The sequence below is a fragment of the Galeopterus variegatus genome, unplaced genomic scaffold (assembly GCF_000696425.1).
Source record: "Galeopterus variegatus unplaced genomic scaffold, G_variegatus-3.0.2 Scaffold5778, whole genome shotgun sequence".
NCBI classification, from domain to species: domain Eukaryota; kingdom Metazoa; phylum Chordata; class Mammalia; order Dermoptera; family Cynocephalidae; genus Galeopterus; species Galeopterus variegatus.
In genome coordinates this window covers 22,331-47,087 of record NW_007731889.1, presented here as the reverse complement: position 1 = coordinate 47,087, position 24,757 = coordinate 22,331, and the positions used below count along the sequence as shown (strand labels likewise).

Sequence of the window (24,757 nt, the reverse complement as noted above, 5' to 3'; positions counted from 1 at the left end):
ACAAAAGACCAAACAAATAAAAGAATTCATATCTAAAGAACTATAAATTTTTTAAAATATCAAAAGAACTTTAAAAATTAACTACATTAAAATCCTCAAAGACATAAATGAAGGAATAATGTCCATGAAGCAAAGTATAGAACAAGAAAATATGAAAAAAAAATAACTGGAAACCCTAAAAATAAAGCATACAGTCATTGATACTTAAAAAAAATGCTCTATATGGTACAATAGAGACTGCTGAAAAGAAAGTCAGTGACTTGGAATCTAGCACTCTCTAAGAATGTACCATTAACAAATTAAGAAACAGGAAATATGCAAATCTGATAAAAGCTAAATTTTCTCCCCATGAAAATTCACATATGTACCTACACACAAAGCTTTGTAAATAATTTCAGGAAGTTCCCAGAGTCCCTGAGGCCCAACTTCTACCCCAGAATTCTGAATACAAAATACCTTAAGATCTGAAATCTGTGCTGCTCTGTTAATGCATACAGTAAAATATTGGCTCAAGGTTCAGAAAACAGACATTAAATTTCAGTTAGGAACAAATCAAAGACAAGGCAAACCGATGTAAGCCAATTAAATCTGATCAAGAAATGAAACTCATAAAGAAAGCATTCCAAATCCTGATACATATTCTGTTACAAAAGTTGGGTAGATTGAAAAAAATCAATGATTATCCACAAGCAAATAAAAGAATTCTAATGTGTATTAAACTTGATTAATTATAACATAGTAAATTATTATTTTAGATGCAAATTTTATGTTAAAGCTCATATTGGCATTACCAAATGTAACAGAAAAAAAAGATTATTTGTAATACACAAAAACCTTTTTTTAAAAAACAATGTTAAATGATTGGTATGGAGATACAAGATTGGTGGTGTTTGAAAGAAGCAAAATTGATATGAATTACAAAAGGGCGAGAGAGAGAAAGAAGTCTGAAGGAAAGATCTAGAGAAATTACCTAGACTATGGGGAAATTTAGAGACTAAGCTAGAAAAGAGTAATAAAAGAGAAAATCTCGGTGGCTGGAACATAGTGATGTAGGGTGAGCTGAACAGAGATGTCTGATGGCAATTTAGATGATACATACTATAAGGTATATAATGCCAGTCCCACAATATCTTCAGTAAAACCTACATATTCCTTTTTTTTTTTTTTAAATGAGAGTGGAAAAGGCAATAAAGCACTGCATTCTCTTTGAAGGCTGGCCTAAACTAGTTACAGAGAAGATAGGGAAAGCCAGCTAAAATCTGTATTACACAAGGAAGGTCTAAATTTACCCTTTACAATGAACCTAAACAGAAATACCAGGTCCTCATCAAAACTTGGATGGAAGATAGCTGCTGCCTTACAGAGATTTTGAAATCATGAAAATCTTCCTTAAAATAAAGACTTGAAATGTTTCAGAATATAAGTTTCAAATGACATGCTAAATATCTTCTGCTTAAGATAGCTGAGATCTTTGGAAGGTAAAATGATGACTTCTCTGAAGATCTCTAAAGAAGATTTGGAAATAAAATCATGTCTCTTGAACATTTTTAAATGCTTTAATAAACCCCAGTATGATATTCTCTCAGGATGTATATATATCCATAGGTTTTCTTCAAGCTGATATGGACAGAAATCATCACGGTTGAAAATCTTGAAATATTTAAATACATATATGAGTATTTATCTTCTTTCAGTATTTTCATGTTACTTTAAAAGTATGTAAATAAGGTTGTCTCAAAGTTCACAATTTTATGACAGTGTCTGGCTTGAAATAGTAAATTTGATTCACAAAAGAGCAGGCTCCTTTGAAATACATTCACATTGCAGAAGGTGGGGAACAACCCTGTTCTGGTTAAAAGGTATTCATTCTGTGTACACACTCTTCACCCGGAAACATAATTCAGTATGAGTCTGTCTTGCCACATGCTATCTGACAGAAGCATTTATGTATGAATCTTTGTTTCACCTCAAAACATGTTTTCCTGAGGGAAGAAATGGAAGTTTTCAATTTTTGTAGGCCACCTACATTTTTTCTTCACAGAGTGAAACTTTCTGGCCTGGGTCATTTTCTTCCATTAAAAGCAGCAAACATGAAAATGCCTGGTGTGGAATGGTGTGGTCATGTAGGTCTTCATGTTCGTGAAATAAAATTAAACCGAAATGAATTCTGAATCAACATTTCAAGCACAAAAGCATAAAAACCATAGGTAATAAAATCTTGAGTGATAAATATACATATACTAAAAATGTTCTACAAAATTTTCAATGATTGCCAAAACATAATGGCAAATGCGTCACTGAGAAAAACATATACAATTAATCCTAAATATTTGCCAAAATAAAGTGATACTAAAGGTAATAAATAATTTTTAAGTAAATAATTTTGAAAACAAAGATGATAATTTTTAAATGGTACTCACCAATCACAATTGAAGACTCACAGTGATAATATCCATTACATTGCTTTTTCTTTAGCATGGAGCAAAGATCTATGCGATATAACATTTCTTCTCCAAATCTGTGACTGATAAATTTTTCATAGAATTCAGGGTCTATTTTTTTCACTCCCTTGAAATGACAAAACAAAAATCACATCAATCAATCATTTTACTCAGGCAGCCAGTTCATATTTATATCACTTTCCCCAGAACCTGATACTACATTTTGATATAAAGTATTGCCTACTGGTACTTGGAAATGGATACCACAAAACTGTTGTAAATTTGTTTTTGAAGTCTCCCTGACTAGGATGAGTTGTATTTAAAAATACATCAATAAAGAGTGTTGGCTTTAAATCTGGCAGCATTCAGACTTCATATACTTTAAGCTTCAGAAATAATGAAGTACATCAAGTTTAAATTTGAAATGCCAGGGAAAGAGCAATCATTTCCAACAACAATAGAGAAATGAATGATTTTTTAAAAAGTGATGTGAATCAACATTTTACACTGGGAAAAATTTTCTAATAAGATGGATGCGATTCTTAAACTCTTTATGTAAGAATTCATTTGAATTATAGTAGAGGGTCAGTGGATCTTCCAAGTTCTTTTCTGTCTTTCCTTATCTTCAGTGTACTTTCATAGCAGGAAGAGCTGGTTGTTGAAAAATTTCAGTGGGATGCCCTTGGTACCACTGCAGTTTCTCAAAACAGGGGAAATAATCTCTCTGCCTCCTCTACAGTAAGCAATGGCCCTGCAACTCAGGCTCATTGTCCCAAAACACAAGCCATAAGATGAAGGTAATTAGAATATATATTTTCCCTTTTTATTGACAAAAACTGCTTGAAAGCCTCCAAAGTGTCCCCATTTCTCTCAATGGAAAAGCCAAGGTCCCCATAACAGTGTGCAAGGTCCTGTTCTGCCCACTCCTGTACTTACTGGATCTTGTCTCCGACCACCTTTGCCCCTCTTCACCTCCCTGACCTCCTCGGTACTCCATGAACATGCTAGGCACAAGCCCACCTTGGTACTGCCTGGTGCCTGTTTCCTCTTCTTGGAATGCCCTTCCTCCAAACATCTTTACGGTCCATCCCTCATCTCCTTTCATACCTTGCTCAAATATTACTTTCTTAATAGGGTTTCCCTGACCACCCCATTAATTTTGCATTCCTGCCCCAAGAGGTACTCCCAAATCCTCTCTACTCTTCTCTTTTTATATATATTGTTGCCTATTTTTCCATAGCACTTACCATCTTCTAACATACTACGTAATTTACCTGTTTATTATGTTTACTTTTCATTATCTGTTATTATCTGTCTCTCCCCATTATGATGTAAGCTCCACAAGGGGAAGGATTTTTGTCTGATTTTTTATTCACTGAGATATCCCAGTGCCTAGAACAGTGCTTGACATGGAGCCATGCTCAATAAATAATTGCCACAAATGCAAAGGAGGATAGATCATCACACACTGCATACATGTATGGAAATACAACTCTGTACCCCACAGATATGTATAATCAATAGGTTTCAATTAAAAAAAAAAAAAGTACTGACCTGGTCACCAGATCTGACAACAGATAAATCTATCTTGATAGATTACAGGAGTGGCTTTTATTATATAGCTGAGGTTTAAGATGGTAAATTAGAGGAGGCAAAAAAAGAAATTCCTTTTTGGTTTCTGTTTAATAGAATTAGCCACACCTTATTTTATGTTATTCAAATGTGATATTTATCCATAGAGGGCAATAGATATTTTGGAAAACACAAAACTTATTCTCCTTACTTGTCTTTCATGGACTTCTGAGTTATGATCTTGATGAGAACATACAGTCTATAATATTATTATATTTCCAAAAGTAATTTAGAATGTACCATGTAAAACTTTGTGGCTTCCTTACTAAAGTTTTCTTACTGCTCTCTATTATTATAATTACTAGCTTTGAAAATAAAGAATAAAATTCTTCCTCTTCCATCCCCCCAAAAAAGAAGATAGCTGACAACATCAAATGCTGTTCATTCAAAGTTCAACAAGAGTGCAGCTGAGTGGTTTCCTTCTGGTTTGGTAACACACTGAGGAGCAGTCGGGATGCATGAGTTCAAATCCTGCCTCAGCCTCTGTTCAGCTATGTGGCTTTGCTTTGGGTTCCTCACCTGTGAAATGAGGTTAACAGCAGTACCCACCTCAAGTGTTACGTGGACTGAATAAGTTAATTTATAAAAGTGCTCAAAGCAGTGAAATATAGTAAGTGCTATTTTACACACACACACACACACACACACACACACACACACACACACACACACAGAGCCATTATTATCATGGGTGAACTTTAGGGAATTGTTTCAGCTGAGGAAAGATTTCAGGAATAAAAAAAGTTCTGAGTAAATGGAAACTCACCGTTCTTCTCTTTTAAATGCTTTTTCATTTGTTTGTGGGGGAGGGGGGATGAGAAAGAGAGAGCAGTCATTCCTTTGGACCAAACAGAAGACAAGTGACAACTTAGCAGACAAACAAGGGCCTTCAGAATACCAATGCCAACACTGACTAGCCACTATCACTATAATCTCCATTTCAGTTTTGTAAAATGCCATTTTTTAAAAGTAAGGAATAATGGAGTAATTCTAATCTGTTAGGCTAATAAATTTAATTTTAGCAAAAGGTGAGCACCTACTATTTTGCAATAATTCTTCACAGATGACTTCCAATGTGAGTTGTAAGGAGTTCATTTTTACTAGCAAGTGAAATGGAATTAATTTCTTAGTTCATAATTTAGAGAGAGCTGTGGTTCAAAAAGGCATAAGGCCTCAGGAGACACTGGAATTATATGCCCTGATCAGAAAACATTTTTAATAACAAAGAATCTAGAAACAGCTAGGAATCTGCTTTGTCTAATATATATTATAACATTAGCATGATCTTTGTTCTCTGGAGAATTTTTGTTTGGCAATGTGTTTCTTTTGTAGTAAAATCTATCTGAATTAGTGTCACCATCCAGCTTGCAGCAGGTGGTGTTTTTCTTTCATGAGAAAAGAAAGGACTAGCAATCTCAAAAAAGAAATGAGTACATCAAAAGTGGGTATCATTTAGGGTAAGGCTAAGGCTCCTATTTTGTGAACGAATCCATTTGGTTGCTAGAATAGTCTCAGGAACATCACCCTTCAAGAATATATTTTAGGGGCCGGCCCGGTGGCGCACTGCTACAGTGCACCACTTGGGAGTGCGGTGGCGCTCCCGCCGAGGGTTCGGATCCCACATACAGACCGGTTCCCGCCCACTGGCTGAGCGAGGTGTGGGCGCAGCACTGAGGTTTGCGATCCCGTTGCCGGACATGAAAAAAAAAAAAAGAATATATTTTAAAGCTTTAGGCTCAGTGACAGCAGTATTTTCAGGTTTTGGACTCCCAAATTATTCTTTGCTTCCTTTCCTCATAGGCAAGACCCTTTCCAAGGCACCCTATTATTTAAATATTGATTGAGGTATAAGATGTTAGGAGAGCTCAATAAAAATCACACAAATGGTTAAGCCAGGAAAATTTGACCTGCAAAGGCTAAGGGGAGTTGGGGTTATTTCAAATGTAGAGAAACATATGTTGGGTATCTTCAAGAAAATTAGTAAGCATGTTGCAACCCTGGAATTTTGAATATGCTTGATGACAGCTTACTACTTTGTTTGAAGGGTTTTTTTGCTTTGAGCCTAACAGGGAGATAAGGTATATTTTTAAGGACTTCACATTTATAATTGTATCCAATATAAGTGACATATCAATTATGCAGTGTAACATTGAAAGCAAAAATAGGAAGTTAAATAAAGAATATCAGAATTTACAACAATAAATCAGTGGCAAGGAACATCAAACAGAAAAATTTTCAAGACTCTTAATTAATCATTAGAAATAACTGAAGTTTTACTTCCCTTTAGCCTACTTTTAGTCACAGTTGAGGGAGAATTATCAGTGATGTTCAAAGCTACTTGATAATCTTTGACACAGTGTACCATGAAACTGCAAAGAATTTCATTCTTGACTGTAACTTGTCACCCAAACAGCCAACTCCAGAAAAAATGCCATTGAGGGCACAATGAATATTTTTAGAATTATCTGATGGCTGAATCTGATACGTAATGAAAATTACTTAGTAGGAAGCACTCACCATATCACTTACATTTAGATAAATGGTGTGCATAATTTAATATGCAGCAAAGAGGGCTCAGCCTTACTGTTTATCCAACTCTATTTTTAATACAGGATGTAGACAGAGCCAGAAAATATAAAAATTCACATTAGTTAAAAATCTGAAATTGAAAATCATTCATTTAAGGTTCTGAAAGATAAAAAAAACATATTATTCATTTTTAATTTCCATGGCAAAGTTATTGTGGTCAAAATAATGGCATGCTAATCTTATTAAGAAGGTTGAGACTTTTTTTGTAACAGAAGATAATTTCTTATTGTTACTCATTCTAACTATCACAATTTCCATGATAAAAATGTAAACAGGCTGCAATCAGACAAAGAAATTATCTGTCCTCTTGATAGTAAGCTTGGCATTCCTGGATCTCTGCTGTGTTTCACACGGTTTATTTCTATCATGCAAATAGCTATAAAAAAAAAAAAGTATATTTCCTACGATGATGACTTGAAACCAAAATTAATGTAAATTAAGAGCCAAACCAAACTGGCTGATCATTTTGGGCATCAGCAGGTAAAAAGAGGTGTAGTAATCTTTTATACTTATTCTCACAGTGGAGAAAGATTACATTTCTTGAGTTATATATTGGTTAAAAAATTAAAACCATTTTTAGTGATCACTGACGTTAATGAAAATTTACATATTGGTAATTCAAAGTTATAAAAAAATAAATATTTTGACATGGGGCTTATCTGAGGCAAATCTTACATTAAAATTCTTATGACCCCTTTGCCTCTTTGCATAACTACATTTTTTGCTGTTATTTGCTCTGTTTCATTTCCATCCTCCTCCTGACACAGAACATTTGATTACCTCCTTATCAGTTGCAGCCTTCCCTCAGCTCCTCCCACGCAGGCTCAGTTCCACCCAAGCCTGTTCTTGACAGCGATGGAAAGAAACCAGGAGCTTCATGCACCAGCCAATAAGCTCTAGAATGGCGTGCTGTTTCTAGATCTAGTGTCCAGCACCCTGGGTGAGAACTGCCCTGCAGCTTTCCATCTTCTCTTCCTGCAGTTTTGGGCCAGTCTACATAGCTGAGCTCTGCTTCGGTACCCATGCCAAGCATACCTGTTTCCTGCCTAACTGAGGCCCTGACACCCTGCCTAGCGCCTGTCAGTAAATTTAGAGATGGGAAAGTAATAAGTGATGAAAAATAGAAAAGACAACAGCACTTTATTGTTTTTGACCAATTTGGAAAAAAAATGATGCCTTCTATCATTTAACATTTATTATCCTATATAACAATAACAGAAAATACATCGCATATACCATGTACAGGCAATGCTCTGAGAAGTTTTATCAACCCATTTAATAATCACAATAACTCTATGAGATTGTTATCATTGTTGTCCGCTAAGGAGCCTAAATCACAGAGAAATTAGGGCACTTACTGAAGGATAAAGCTAATAAGAGGTAGAGATTGGATTCAGATTCAGGATAAGTGGAGAACACAGATAAATCGAAAAGAAGAACAGAATGATAATATTCAAGCTCTTCACTATTTACTTTAAAATATTAAAATTCCAATAATACTAATCATTCTTAAGATATAATCATATACACTACCATATTTCTACAACCAATGTCAAAATTACTTTGGGAATCTCTAGCATTCTAAAATGCCTGCCTTTGATATGCTGCATTAATATTAATAAATCAGGTGATAATTATATATCCATTGTAAATGAATTTCATAGAGATGAGAAAGAATTCATAGATGCTACTTATACACAGAAAAAATTATCCAAATAATCCAGCCTGTAAGAAGAACTCTTCTTGTACTAATAGCCAAATAATCAAGTAAAATACTGCCAGAGATTGTCTGAATTTTCTAGACTAGCTATTTGAGAATATAATACTTCTCAATTCTTCATTTTACTTTATGCTAGAGCCTCTATACAGCTCACCATGGGTTTTTTCAGGCAAGCCATCTCCCCAATCCCTCTATTTATAAACTTTTTTTTAGCACTCCTGCCTTGTTTAATCTACAGGCTTTAAGGAGAAAAGAAGTAGAAACACTTTAGCATTTTATCTAACATTTACAATATTTCATCTTTCAGCAACTAATAAGTAAAAACACAGCTGCTAGAGCTACAGGTTTTTAATCTACTGTTGACACCTCCTTCTACACCTATCTTAACACTTTGAGGGGAGCTGAATGCTCCCTGGTGGCATCAAGTGCCAAGGAAAGTAGTCACAGAGGGAAGGTTATACACTTCCTAATAGCACAAGCCACTTCACAAAAGCCATCAAAAGAAAATACTCTATTGCTTCCTGGTCCTGAAGTTTCTTTCCATGAGCTGCTGGCATCAAACAACAGGGGAAGAAGCATAGCTTCAGTCTACAAATATTTGGTTCATTTATACTAAGGCCATGTTAACCAGAGAGATAACAGGTCACTGGTAACCAGGAAGCTCTCAAGGTTGCACTCAATATGACAAGTACTGGAACACGACAACACCTTTATTTACACAGAGTCTGTTCCCATATAGGCTCATGCTTTGTCGGCTTAGCCAACCTCAATTTCTCCTTCTCAATTCTTCCTCAAGCCTTCTCGAATACAGCAGGAAAGACCATATGTGGTTTGGCCATGGAGCTGTTTGTTATACTTGCATGTGGCTTTTCTCATTGTAATGAAACAAAGAAGGGGCTCCACAAGCGAGGCATCTAAGAAAGACCCTGCACAGTGCAATCTGCTGGACTCTCACCTCCCCTTGATCCAGCTGCAGTGTGTGCTTGGCTCAGAACAGTCTCACAGTCACTCAAATGTAAACAAGCTGGTCTCCTCCCTGTCACATCCGTTTTCCTCATGTTTTGCTCTGTGCTATATGTTCTCCAAAATTCACCAACTTAACCATTTATTTTTATTTACTAAAAATAAACCATAAAAATCCCCCCACCTCAAAGTTTTTCATCAAGTATGGTCTATACACTTAGAACTTAATCTATTTTCAAAAAGGTTGAAGCACAGAGACCATCAGCTATTGCAACAATCCAAGTGGGAAATGGTAGTCTGGTGCAGGGAAGTAGCAGTGGCAGTGATGAGAAATGGTCAGATCATGGAGGTGTGTTTTGTTTTGTTTTGTTTTTTCCGTGACTGGCATCGGGATCCAAACCCTTAACTTGGTGTTAACAGCACCACACTCTAACCACCTGAGCTAACTGGCCAGCCCTGGAGGAGGTATTTTGAAGGCAGAATCAACAAGTACGCCAGTGGATTGGATAGGGATAGGAGAAGATCAGGAAAAACTCCAATGTTGTGGTCAGAGTAGCACACTTTAAAAAAACTCTTTTGGAGATCCAATCAAGATGGCGGAATAGATGGTCCGCAGCATCACTCTCTCCCACAAATCAACCAATTTACAACTATAAAAATGTAACATCAGCCAAACCAGAGCTGCTGAAGCTCAGGGGAAGAGGAGGAGAGACCTATGGAGTTCATGAAGATGGGAGAAACCACGATGAGAGAAAGAAAAAGCTGCTCTGAGTGTTTCGGGCCATGGCCGCTTTAAGGCTGGAGCTGATGAGTGGGTGAAGCAGGAGCCGGCAGGAGCCGCAGCTGTGCCCTTCAGGTGGAGTTACTTGGAGGCGGCAGGGGAGAAGAGGGCCTTGGTGGCCCCCAGGACAGCAAGACCACTAATAGGGTTCCCATGGACCCACGCAGGAGCGAGGAGCCAGAACAACTGAAAAAAGGGAGCCATTCAGAAGCCGGTGAGTCATCTCAAGGGACCAGCATAGGGCCCATCCCATGGGAAGTGTTTGCGGCACAGCGGTAGGGGAGACGGGCCCACCAGGGGAACACTGGGACACAGCAAGGACAGATGACCCACCCCCCAATCAGCACAGGACCACTCAGAGGAGACGGTCAGGAATGCAGAACTGCATGGGGTGCAGTTTGATGAAAAAACTCAGGCCCAAATGAGAGATTCTACAGAACACAGATCCACCGGGTCTCTGGAGAGCCAGAAGTACCTATAAGATCAACCATTAAACCCTGAGCTGCACAAAAAGCCTTCCCTAGGGAAACATCAGCAAAGTAGCAATTTAAACAACCACACACTCAAGTACTGGTTCCCACAGGAAGTTCCCCCATGTTAGAAGCAAAGCACAAAAACTTAGTTCCGGCCCAGGGACACCACCAGCACCTTGGGGCCTGCCTGGGAACTGCAGGCTTGGATGTGGGGACTGGACCCCACTCCCACTTCCAGACAAACTGCACCAGTACCTTGGGGCCAACCTGGGGATCTGAAGCACGGAGAAGGGTACTGGACCCCCCCCTCCCACAACCAGGCACACCACACCAGCACCTTGGGGCCCACCCTGGGACCCAGGGCATAGAGAAGGGGACTGGACCTCTCTCCCACAACCAGGCACAACATGCCAGCAACTCGGAGCCCACCCAGGGACCTGGGGCAAGGAGAAGGGGACCAGAACACCTTCTCACAACCAGGCACACCATGCCAGCACCTCAGAGCCCACTCAGGGACCCAGGGTACGGAGAAGGCGACCAGACCTCTCCCCCACAACCAGGCACACCAAGCCAGCGCCTTGGGTCCCACCCAGTGACCCAAGGCATGGAGCCAGGAACCAGACCATCCTCCCACAACAAGGCACACCATGCCAGTACTTCGGGGCCCACCCAGGGACCTGAGGCAAGGAAAAGGGGACTGGACCTCTGTCCCACAACCAGGGACACGGTGCCAGCACCTCAGGGCCCGCCCAGCCCAGAGGCACACAGAAGGGGACTGGACCCTCCTCCTATACCAGGCACAAAACGCCAGCACCTCGGAGCCCACCTAGGTACCAGAGGCATGGTGAAGGGGACTGGACCCCTCTCCCAAAACCAGGCACATGACGCCAGCGCCCTGGGGCCTGCCCAGGGACCAGAGGCATGGAGAAGGAGACCAAACACACCCCACAACCAGGCGTACAGCCAGTGCCAAGGAGCATGCCAAAAACAGCACGACCACGTGGGTGGACCACCATAGCCACCACAATAACCATGGCTGCTGCAAAAGTGGCTAGACAACACAGCCACCACGCAGATGGTCCGCCAACCACTGGAGTGCATTGACACAAGGAGAGTCACCAGCAGGGACAAAGAAGAGGATGTCTCTTTCCACAAAACCCATTTCAGAGTGACAGAAGAAGCATCTGCTCTATGATAATATTGGGGGACCTGATCACGTCTCTCAGCATTGGACAGATCATCTAGGAAACAAGTTAACAGAGTAACCATTATTCTTTCAGAAGGAGAGAAGAAATCTAGGGTGATTAGAGGGAGGAGGGGGAGGGAGTGGGGGAAGGGGAGAGGTTGGACAAGGGGCATAAAGAATAATTATGATTTGTAACAATATATGTGCTAATAATATTGATTTAATAAACACATCTCAATGTTCAACCCAAAAAAATGTATAATTGATTTTGATTCAATAAATAAAATAAATTTTTTAAAAAAAAGAACTTAGTCTATTTTCCTCTTTCAATGCAATAGCCTTCCCTTCTAATCAATACTTTCCAATATTAACTAATTAATGCCAGCAAGCCATTGGTATAAAAAATTCTCAGGACCTCAACAGTGAAATAAGACAGTGAAGATGTTCTGTAGAAGATCATTCACAAATAAGTTCATAGAAAAATCCTAACCAATAATTTTAACTTGCCCTATAATACTGGCCTACATACTACAACATACTTATATGAAGGTACTTCAAAAAGTTGATGGAAAATTTTGTATTATTTTTTAATTCTAGTTTTCCATGAACTTTTTGAAGTACCCTCTTATTGTGGTAGAATGCATTCTGCCACAATACCAGTGGAACGGAGGTCAAAAGTATGGAACCATTCACTTAAACTGGTTAGATTATCTACAGATAGAACATCAGACCTAAATGTAGCCTCAGACACAATCCAAATCAGAGTTAAATACCTAGACAGTGTGGAAGGGGCTTTACATTGGCAAAATATTTTAAATGCATCCATATACATCACTAATTGTAGCCATGTAATTGTAAGCAAGGAAGACCTAGAGTGTTTTCCAGCTCAACCCTCTCCTATGCACCTAGCATTTTCTTCTTTTCCCACTTTCTTACAAATTAGTTTCCTGGACTCCCTTCCCATCAACAGTCTTCCTTCTTCTTTCTCCCCCCACCTACAAATCATCCTCCCCTCAACATCATTCTCAATGAAATATCTTACTTCACCTAACTCATCCTCCTCTAACTTCCCAGGAATATTCCCCGCAGACTACTTAGGACAGAAGCCCCTACCTAGCAGAAGAAGGGCTCCAACAATTGAATGTTACAAGAACTGGGTGAAGAAATAGGAAAGAAGTGATGGAACTGAGATGTACACTGACTGTCCTATAGCTTAGGAAAGAAACAAGGTAGAAAGGTGCTCAATGATATAAGCCTTTTCACCTTTTCACCTTAGAACAATCTGCTGGAATTTATATTAGATTAAAAGGGGGTTTGGTAAGAAAAAAAAAGAATAGGTGGATATGAAGCAGTCATTAAACATATGACCAAGGAATCATGTGCAGCTCTTAAATCAATTTAAAAATGAATGTTTCTTTCCAGGAAAAAAAAAATATGTATTCGAAGGCTTTCTTTTTTAACATGACACACAAAAAATTATGCAAAATCATTTTATATACAACATACAATTGGAAACTTTCTTTGGTCCACATTCCAAACTTAATAAAATATTTGTGAATTTCCCTATTGTTTACTTTTTAAAAATATAGAATTGCAGGGATTACATAGTTTTTCTAGTGCACTCAGAGTCAGCCTATATCTATGAATATTAGATTATATGTTGCTTTTTTAAAAGTACAGTAAAAAAAGGTTTTAGGCCAGTCAGTAATTTCTACCCACCCTTTTCTTTAAGAGATTTAAAAAATTAAGTGTGTTTTCAAAATTTCAAGAAGCACTCCTAAATAATAAAATAAGCAGTGGGTTTGATAGCAAAATTAAAAGTTAACAAGAAACAAGGAGTTGGTTCCTTACGATGACTGAATACCTGCTGGAGAAACCAAACCAGAATTGGGGATATGAGCAAGTTTTGTTAGGTCTCCAACTACAGATAATGTGAAATTTGTCCCTGGCAAAGAGCCCAATAACATTTTTTTCTTTTAATTTACTGAAGTAACCAACTGAAGAAAAAATGAGCAATTTAGTAATTCAAAGAATTAGTATTATTCTATTTTTAAGGAATTTCTCAAGAGAGTAAAATTCTAATAAATGGTCAAAATAAACCAGCTCCCGCAGGGGCCAAGCTCACAAGTGCCCACACAGCCCACAGCTAGACAGGCAGCAGCCCCACCTCCCCTTGCAACCCACCACACACTCACCCAGGCACTGGCAGGACCACAACCCTAGCTGCTTGCACCCTAGACCAGACAGAGGGAAAGAGACTCCCAACATCTGGGCCCACACAACCCTCCCTCCACACACCAGGTGGTCAGGCTGGCCAGCTGGACAGAGAAGCCACTAGTAAACACTTATTCTCCACGTCTGAGTATATCAGTCCTCCACAGCTCTTGGTCCTGCTGAGTCCACAGGTGTCTGCACCAACAGCTAGTCCAGTGGTGGTCCCTCCTCCCCTCACAGCCCTCCACAGCTCTAGAGAGCTGCTGGGTCCTGTGGCATCCATACTCCAGATTCTACAGCTGATCCAGTGGCCCTCCACAGAGCTGCCAGGACCTACTGCAACAGTATATACCTGCTCACTGACCAACAGCAAACCAGGCAGGGGCTTTGATGCCCAAGGCAAGCCTCTATAGTGCTGCTGGACTCAGCTGCACCCTTACAGGCTTGCATCAGGCTCAACAGCTAAACAGGCAGCCAGCTACAGGGCTGCCAGTGCCTATAATAGCTGTGTATACTTACTCCTGGACCAACAGCTGATTGGGTAGCAGCGTTTATTCCCTCCCTACGGCACCCCTCTAGAAAGGCCACTAGGTCTTGCAGCATCCACACAGGCTTGCTCCAGACTCAATAGCTGAGCCAGTGGACCTCTACAGAACTGCCAGGACCTCCTGCAATAGTATACATCTGCTCACTGACTGACAGCGGATTACCCAACACAATAAGAAACCCACCCCAACAAGAAACTGCCAAGGATCCCACTGCCTAGGCCACAAAAGCAAGCACCCATAGACAACTCTAAGATAGAATACAGCTGAAGAAGTCACACACAAGCTGCACTACTGTACTCACCCAGATTCAAACTTAAAACCCAACCTGACTGTTAATATAGAATACTTCTACAGGAAAGAGTCTCCCCCTTCAAAAGCCACTCCTAGAATTAAAAGAAGTGACTACACCACCAGATGCCCAAATATCAATGCAGAGATACAAGAAGCACGAAAAACAGGGAAACATAACTCCTCCAAAAGAAGACTACGATTCTCCAATACAGACCCCAAATAACAGAAAATTGACAAATCGCCTGAAAGGGAATTCCAAATGACAGTACTAAGGAAACTCAACATGATGGATGAAGCAATAGGCAGAAATCACAATGAAGTCAAAAAGAAATCTGAGGACACGTATGAGAAACTCGAGATACAAACAATAAAAAAAAAAAATCAAGCAGAAATCCTGGAACTGAAGAAATCGTCCAAAGAAATAAAAAATTCAACTGAGAGCATAAGCAGCAGGCTAGGACAAGCAGAAAAAGACTCTCTGAACTAGAATACAGGCTTCTTGAATTAACACGTTTGGACCAAAAAAAGAAAAAAGATTTTCAAAAAATGAAGAAAACCTACGAAATCTTTCTGATAACCTTAAGTATAAACATCCATATTATGGGTGTAGTGGAAGGAGAAGGGAAAGGAAAAGGTATTGAAACCCTATTCAATGAAATAATAGCTGAAAACTTCCCAAATATTGGGAGAGATATGGTCTTACAGATCCAAAACGTTCAAAGATCTCCAAAGATTCAACCCAAAAAGGACTTCCCTGAGACACATTATAGTCAGATTATCAAAAGTCAAAGACAAAGAAAGAATTCAAAACCACCAAGAGAAAAGCATCAAATCGCTCATAAGGGACTACACATCAGGCAAATACCAGATTTCTCAACAGAAATCCTACAGGCCAGGAGAGAGTGGAATGGTATATTCAAACTGCTAAAAGAAAAAAACTGCCAACCAAAAATACTATATCCATCAAAGCTTTCCTTAAGAAATGAAGGAGAAATAGTATCTTTCCCAGACAAAAAAAAAAAACTGTGGGAATTCTCCACCACGAGACTAACCCTTCAACAAATCGTCAAGGGCATCCTACATCTGGAATCAAAAGAGAGATGTATGTCACCATAAATACACAATAAAGAATAAAAAACACTATTAGAACAGATATGCAAATAAGAAAGAGAAAGAAAATGTACCTTATCAGTACAAAAAAAAAACCCCAACTGCAAAGATAAACAACAAAAGGGAAAGAAAAGAACAAAAGATATATAAAGTAACCATAGAGAAATTAATAAAATGGCAAGAATAAGGCAATACCTCTCAATAACTACCCTGAATGTAAATGGACTAAATTCCCCACTTAAAAGACATAGACTGGTTGAATGGATTAAAAAACTAGACCCAACTATGTGCTTCCTGCAAGAAACTCTCTTCACCAATAAAGAAACATATAGACTAATAGTAAAGGGATGGAAAAAGACATTCCCACACAAATGGAAACCAAAAACGAGCAGGAGTTGCCATACTTGTATCAGATAAAATAGACTTCAAACCAAGAACTATAAAAAGAGACAAAGAAGGATACTATGTGATGATAAAAGGATCAATGCAGCAAGAAGATATAACAATCATAAATATATACACACCCAATATAAGAGTACCCAGTATACAAAGCAACTGTTATAGGATCTAAGAGAGAGATAGACACCAGAACAGTAATAGTTGGGGACTTTAACACACCACTCTCAGCATTAGACAGATCATCTAAACAAAGAATTAGCAGAGAAATATTGATTTAAAAGGCACTTTAGACCAAATGGACTTGACAGACATATACAGAACATTTCATCCAACAACAACAGAATATACATTTTTCTCATCAGCACACAGATCATTCTCCAGGACAGACCACATGTAAGGCCACAAATTAAGCATCAACAAATTTTTTTTTTTTTGTTATCTTTGGCTGGTGTTTACTTTTATTTTTATTTTTTTAAAGTTATTGAATCATAATTGATTATACATATTTTGGGGGTTCAACGTCGAGATATGTTAGTCAAGTCAATATTACTAGCATATATATAGTTACAAATCGTACTTATTCTTTATGTCCCTTGTCCAATCTCTCCCCATGCCCCCTTCCTCCCCCTCCCCCCTTTAATTACCCTAGATTTCTTCTCTCCTTCTGAAAGAGCAATGGTTACTCTGCTGATTTGTTGCCTAGATGATCTGTTCAATGCTGAGAGGTGTGTTCAGGTCCCCCAAGAAGCGGATGCTTCTTCTCTCACTCTGGAATGGGCTTTATGTAGACAGACATATTCTTCTTTTCTTTGGTTGCTGCTGGTGACTCTCCTTGTGTCAATGCACTCCAGTGGCTGGTGGACCATCTGCAAGGTGGTTGTGGCATCTAGCCACTTTTGAGATACCTGTGGCTATTGTGGGGCCTGTGACAAGCCACCCACATGGAGGTGATTTTTTTGGCATGCTCAATGGTGTTGGCAGTGTGCCCGGTTGTGGGAGGGGGTTCTAGTCCTCGGCTCAATGCCTCAGGTCCCTGGGCTGTCCCTGAGGCACTAGTGGAGTGCCTGGTTGTGGGAGCGTGGTCCAGTCCCTGGATCCATGCCTCAGGACCCCGGGTGACCCCTGAGGCACTGGCAGTGTGCCTGGCTGTGGAAGGGGGGTCCAGTCCCTGGCTTCATGCCTCAGGTCCCTGGGTGGGCCCTGAGGCACAGGCGGTGTAGCTGGGATGGAACTAATTTTTTGTCCTTTGCTTACTTCTAAAATGGGGAGCTTCCTGTGAGGACCAGTACTTGAGCTATGTGGTTTAGCTAAATTGCTGCTTTGCTGCTGCTTTCCTAGGGAAGGCTTTTTGTGCAGATCAGATTTTAATGGTTGACTTCACAGGTACTTCTGGCTCTCCAGAGACCCATTGCACCTGGGTTGTGTAGAAACTCTGATCCAGGCACGAGTCTTTTCATCAAACTGCACCCCATACAATTCCATATTCCTGACCAGTCTCCTCTGAATGGTCCTACACTGATTGGGGGGCAGAATAGCTGTCCCTGCTGTGCCCCAGTGTTCCCCCAGTGGGCCCGTCTCCCCCAGCGCTCGTGCTGCAAACACTTCCCATGGGACGGGCCATGCACCATTCCCTTGCAATGACTCACCAGCCTCAGAGTTGCTCCTTTTTTTCAGTTGTTGTGGCTCTTTGCTGCTATGTGGGTCTACGGGAAGCCTATTAGTGGTCTTGCTGGCTGGAGGGCCACCAAGGCCCTCTTCTCCCCAGCCACTTCCAAGCAACTCCATCCAAAGGGCACAGCTGTGGCTTTTGCTGGTTCCTACTACATGCACTCAGCAGATCCAGTCTTAAAGCAGCTGTGGTACGAAACTGTCTGTGCAGTTTTTTCTTTCTCTCATCATGGCTTCCCCCACCTTCATGCACTCCGTAGGTCTGTCCTCCTCTTCCCCTGAGCTCTACCGGCCCCAGAGCTGTTGTTGCTTTTTTATAGCTGTAAATCGGTTGATTTGTGGGAGAGTGTGACAGTAGGGACGATCTATTCTGCCATCTTGACCAGAAGCCTCAAACATCAACAAATTTAAAAAGACTGAAATCATATCAAGTATATTTTCAGATCACAATGGAATAAGATTAGAAATAAGCAACAAACAAAACATTGGCAACTATACGAAATTATGGAAGTTAAACAATAGTCTCCTGAATGACCAGTGGGTCAAAGAAGAAATAAAACAAAGAAATAAATTCAAAAAATTCCTTGAAACAAATGAAAATACAAGCACAACTTCAAAACCCTATGGGATACTGAAAAAGCAGTACTAACAGGGAAGTTTACTGCAATCAGTGCTTAAATCAAAAGAATAGAAAGACTTCAAATAACCTAATATTAATTCTCAAAGAACTATACAAATAAGAACAATCTAATCCCAAAACTAGTACATGGAAAGAAATAATTAAGATCAGAGCAAAACTAAATGAAATAGAGACCAGAAGAATAATACAAAAAAAACCCCAATGAAACAAAAAAATTATTTACTAAGAAGATAAACAAAATAGATAAGCCACTGGCCAGACTAACTAAAAAAAGGGGGGGAAAAGAAACAAATAACAAAAATCAGAAATGAAAAAGACATTACAACCAATACCACAAAAATACAAAGAATCATCAGAGACTATTATGAACTATATGCCAATAAATTTGAAAATCTGGAGGAAATGGATGAACTTCCAGACGCATACAAACTATCTAGACTGAACCAAGAAGAAATATAAAACCTGGACAGACCAGTAATGAGCAACAAGATTGAAGCAGTAATCAGCAGTCTCCCAACAAAGAAAAAACAAGATTGAAGCAGTAATCAGCAGTCTCCCAACAAAGAAAAGCCCAGGACCAGATGGCTTTACTGCTGAAATCTACCACACCTTTAAAGAAGAATTAACACCAATCCTTTTCAAACTATTCCAAAGAATTGAAACAAAAGTCATTCACCTAAATTCATTCTATGAGATCAGCATAACCTTGATACCAAAATCAGACAAAGACACAAAAAAAGAAAGCTACAGGCCAATATCCTTGGTGAATATAGACACAAAAAATCAACAAGATATTAGCAAACAGAATACAACAGGACATCAAAAAGATTACACACCATGATCAAGTGGGATTCATCCTAGGGATGCAAGGATGGCTCACCATATGCAAATCAATAAATGTGACCATATCAACAAAATCAAGGACAAAAATCATATGATTGTCTCAATAGACACAGAAAAAGTATTTAACAAAGGTCACCATCCCTTCATGATAAAAACCCTCAAAGAATTAGGTATACAAGGACACCTTTTATCAACACGATAAAAGCCAAGTATGACAAACCCACCACCGATGTCATCCTAAACGGGGAAAAGCTGAAAGCTTTTCCTTTAAGAACAGGAACAAGACAGGGATGCCCACTCTCACCACTCCTACTCAACACAGTACTGGATTTATTAGCCAGAGCAATCAGGCAAGAGAAAGAAATAAAGGGCATTCCAAATTAGAAAAGACAAAGTCAAATTGTAACTGTCCGCAGATGACATGATTCTATACATGGAAAAACCCATAACCTCTACCAAAAAACTCCTAGAGCTCACAAACAAATTCAGTAAAGCTGTAGGATACAAAATCAATACCACAAAATCAGTAGTATTCTTATACATCAACAAAAACAAGCAGAAAAAGAATTTAAGAAGCAAGCCCATTTACAATAGTTACCAAAAGAATAAAATACCTAGACATAAATTTAACCAAAGAGGTGAAATATCTTTACAATGAGAATTACAAAACACTGCTTGAAAGAAATTAAAGAAGACATCAAAAGATGGAAGGACATTCCATGTTCATGTATTAGAAGAATTAACACCGTGAAAATGTCCATACTACCCAAGTTATCTACAGATTCAATGTAATTCCCATCAAAATACCAATGACATTCTTCACAGAAACAGAAAAAACAATCCTCACATTCATGTGGAACAGAAAAGATCCCAAGTAGCCAAAGCAATCCTGAGCAAAAAAGTAAAACTAGAGGCATTACACTACCTGACTTCAAACTATACTGCAGAGCTATATTTACCAAAACAGCATGGTTCTGGCATAAAAATAGACATATGGACCAATGGAACAGAATAGAGAACCCAGAAATCAACCCACAAACTTACAGCCAACTGATTGCAGAGCTATATTTACCAAAACAGCATGGTTCTGGCATAAAAATAGACATATGGACCAATGGAACAGAATAGAGAACCCAGAAATCAACCCACAAACTTACAGCCAACTGATCTTCAACAAAGGCACCAAGAACATCACTGGGGAAAGGACAGTTCTTCAGTAAATGGTGCTAGGAAAACTGGACATCCATATGTAGAAGAATGAAACTAGACCTGTACTTTTGCCATATACCAAAATCAACTCAAAATGGATTAAAGACTTAAATATAAGATCTGAGACCATAAAACTCCTCGATGAAAACATAGGGGAAACACTTCAGGATGTAGGACTGGGTAAGTGGGGAAAGGGGAACTCTTCTACACTGTTGGTGGGACTGTAAATTAGTACAGCCATTATGGAAAGCAGTATGGAGGTTTCTCAACTACAGATACAACTACCATACAATCCAGCAAACCCACTACTGGTTATATACACAAAGGAATGGAAATCATCATGTCAAAGGGATACCTGCATTCCCATGTTATTCTCAGCTTTATTTACAATAGCCAAGATATGGAACCAAATTGAATGTTCATCAATGGAGAACTAGATAAGGAAAATGCGGTAGATATACACAATGGAATACTACTCAGCCATAAAAAAGAATTAAATCCTGCCATTCACAGTAGCATGGATGAGCTTGAAGAAAATTATGTTAAGTGAAATAAACCAGGCACAGAAAGAGAAATACCACATGTTCCCACTTATAAGTGGGAGCAAAGAGAGAAAGGAAAGAAGAGAGAAAGGAAATAAGGAAAGAAAGAAGGAAGGAAAGGTGGATGGAAGGGAAGAAAGGAGGGAGGAAGGAAGGAAGGATGGACAGAGAACCACAATAACATGTTGAACTTACAGGAGAGAACAGATTTATGGTTACTAGAGGTGGGGGAGCAGTAGGGGGAGGGAGTTAGGAAGAAATTGGATAATGGACAGAAAGAATAATTATGATTTATATTGATGAACATGCTAACAATACCGATTAGATCATCATATATTTTATATGAATATTGATACTCAACTCTGTACCCCCATAAATATGTATAACCAATCATTTTTTGAATTGTAAAATAAATAAATAAACATAAATAAATAAAATAAACCAACTCACATTTAGGAATGGAAGTGCAATTCCAATGGAAACTAGTGACAGTTTTGGATTGCAATCTTAGTTTCCTTACAAATCTAAGTGAGGCTCTCCAGAAAAATATAGCTTTTACCTTCTTTCATTATGTAGTTAATTATAATTAACAAGAACTGGTTAGCCAGTGAGCTGGGCCAGTCTCCCCGTGACAGAGAAAATCTTACTGCCATACAATTAATTTCAACTGGTTTACTTTTATGTGACTATTCAAGTGAGCCAGAAATTAGTTACTGTTACTTATTAAATATGCTATAGAATTTTGAATCAATACAATTTTAAGATAAAATTTAAGTTTTCTTGACCATATATTATTCTATTTTGTCTTTACCTATAATCAATCCACTGTGACAGCTTGACAGTTTCCCATAAGATCATAAAACTCCATTCTGTCCTTGACTAAGAAAATGAAATTAATTACCAGCTGATAGAGGTTTCAAAATGTCTAAAAATGACTTGTTGGGAAAAAAACTTTCCCATCACTGATAAGTAATAGTTGAGCTAGAAAATTTACATTGAATAAATCAGTAGTTAAGGCAAACACATGCAACTTTAATTAACTTGAATACTTCATTATTGCATCTTTTAATACAAGGTCTAAAACTGTTTCTTGAATTACATATATTCAGAATTTTGTCTGTGGATATAAATGCAAGAAAATAAGTAAAAATGTCCATACAATCTGGATGTTTAAAGCAAAAATATCATTTAAGCCTGAATTATCAAGAGCCACATTTTCTAAACTTTGTTCTACCAAACGCTAGTGCTACAAGATGGTCAGTGAAAAAAGAACTTGCTGGTCAAGGACATTTGGGAAATAGTGATGAGGGAGATTGTACGACTGTTCAAATATTCACTGCCCCTCCTGTGGTGTCCCTTCCTGAAAGCAGAGTGTACATCTTGCTCTGTTGAACACGGAAGGGACCGTGTGACCAGCTTTGGCCAAAAAAATGTGATCAGGAATGATGTGTGTTACTTCTTAGCAGAAGCTTTAAGAATCACCATATGATTTACCAACTCTTTTTCCCTTCTGTCAGAAGACCAGCAAGGTCCTAGATGGAGGCTGCTCTGCCAAGGTTTTGAGTAAAGACAACATGGAACAGAGCCACGAGTGACCCAGGAACATGAGCAAAAACATCAATCTTTTTTGGTGTCCACTCTCGAGATTAACAATAAACATTTGCATTTCAGAGATCCTAAGAAGTCCTGAAACAAACAATCAGAATAACTTTATTTAACCCATCATTGCTAACATTCATTTAATAACAGAATCCCTGTGTTGCATAAAACCCTAAGAGATGTTCTGAGAGGAAATATTCAAAAAATGCTAATGAAGATACGTGCTTCAAATCTCCATTCCGCTTTGAAGATTTAATATTAGGTTGACTGTGTCATTTCTTCTAGGGTTTTCAAAGTTTTCAAAATCTCTAATAGAATCAGGGTCAACAAGAAGACTTTTATAATCCTGACATTAGTCAATTCCTAGAATCCCCTCAAAATAACTTAGCTTTCTGTTTACTGTTTCCCATACATTCCTCAATTTTCAAAGACGTATAAAGTACTGAAAGGTTCAAGCTGGTTTACCTTTGTTAATATCATTTCCAATTGTTAAACAATTGTAAACTTACTTCTTCAGTTTTTTTAACAGATGGAAATAACACAACATAAAGTTGAAAATGTATTAAAAACATAAGTGAAGTCATTTGTTATAAACAGTTTCTTTAATACATAACAGATGACACAGTTGACTAATGGCACCTAGAGTATATCAGAAGAAATTAGAATTCCATCTCACATCAGATTTCATTGAATTTTCAGTTTTAAAAAGCCATTAAAACAAAGATTTGTTTTTAAATGTGCTTGATAATAGGAAAAGTGACTCAAAACTGTGATTAAGCCATTCGGCATTGGGAGATTAAGAAACAGGTTACTGAAACAATGTGCTTTACCTTGTACCAAGGACATTTCAAAGATAAGCTTCTGTCTGGAATAACAAAGACTCACTGATACTGAAGGCATCTAAAGTGCCCTCTTTCCGGGATGGGATAGAGGAAGTGGCTGGGTAGTCTTCCAGGCTTCTCTACTCAAGGGCTTCCCCCTCCTTTGCTACAGGGTGAAGTGATCTTTACGATATAGGCTTCTGTGAAAGCTTGAGGGCCCCACTGCTGCAGGTGCTCCCCTCCCTTCCTGAAGGTGCTGCTTCCTGAGACCCATCTCCTCTGGACCCCCTTTCATATTTTCCATGCCTTCTTACCCTGCAGCAAAAATGTGCTGATGACTTCAGAGACCACCACCAACAGGCCTGCTCCTCACTGTGCAGTCTTCCGCACCCTGAAGTAGCTTCTCACGCAAGTCCTGCTGTTCGCAGTTGCTTCTGGACACACTTGTACAGAATTTGGTATTTTGCCAAAGACCAGCTCCAGTCAAGTTGTGGGTACCCGAAAAGGGAGAGGGAGTCAGCGAAAATAACAAACACAGACAGAGACCTCAATGCATCAGTATGCATGTTCTCTCTCTGCGGGCTGTCAGCGTGTTGCAGTTGGAGCACAGTAGAGCATGAGACAATGCCTTTTATTTAGATTTTTCTCTGCAGGGGGTTTTTGGGTACTATTTTTATTACATCAGCAAGCTTGAATTAATAATTTAAAAAGGACAGGGGAAGCCAGATTTTTTCCTTCGTTGGCAAGTCTCAGGTGATTAGCTCGTGCTTCCTCCTTTTGGTATCAGGTTATCAGATCAGGACCATCTTCTCATTGTCCTGAAGTTAACCTGTGACCTTTTCTGGTTGGCAAGCTGTGGTTAACATCTACCCTATTAACAGGGTGGGACTATTGCAGTTACAAAGTGATAGACAGTACTATCATATGACCTATGTCTATTGCTAAATGTAAGTACAAATTTGCTAAAAAGAACGATGCTAATATTTAAATTCTAATGGGGGTGTAATGATTTTATGTTCTAATGGAATGAACCTACTGTTCATATGGAAAAAGAACAGTGGATATTTGAGCAGCATTATCATGCACAT

The 24,757-nt window shown here is 38.9% G+C and overlaps 1 protein-coding gene across 2 annotated transcripts in view; it reads right to left on the bottom strand.

The window, feature by feature from the left end:
* Nucleotides 1-24,757, bottom strand: part of LOC103605385 (A-kinase anchor protein 7 isoform gamma-like) — an 80,406-nt gene that overhangs the window by 48,341 nt on the left and 7,308 nt on the right. For both annotated transcript variants that reach the window (XM_008589958.1, XM_008589959.1), the window contains exon 2: nucleotides 2,421-2,568. In XM_008589958.1, the coding sequence (XP_008588180.1) occupies nucleotides 2,421-2,568 (148 nt within the window). The remainder of the gene's footprint in view (nucleotides 1-2,420; nucleotides 2,569-24,757) is intronic.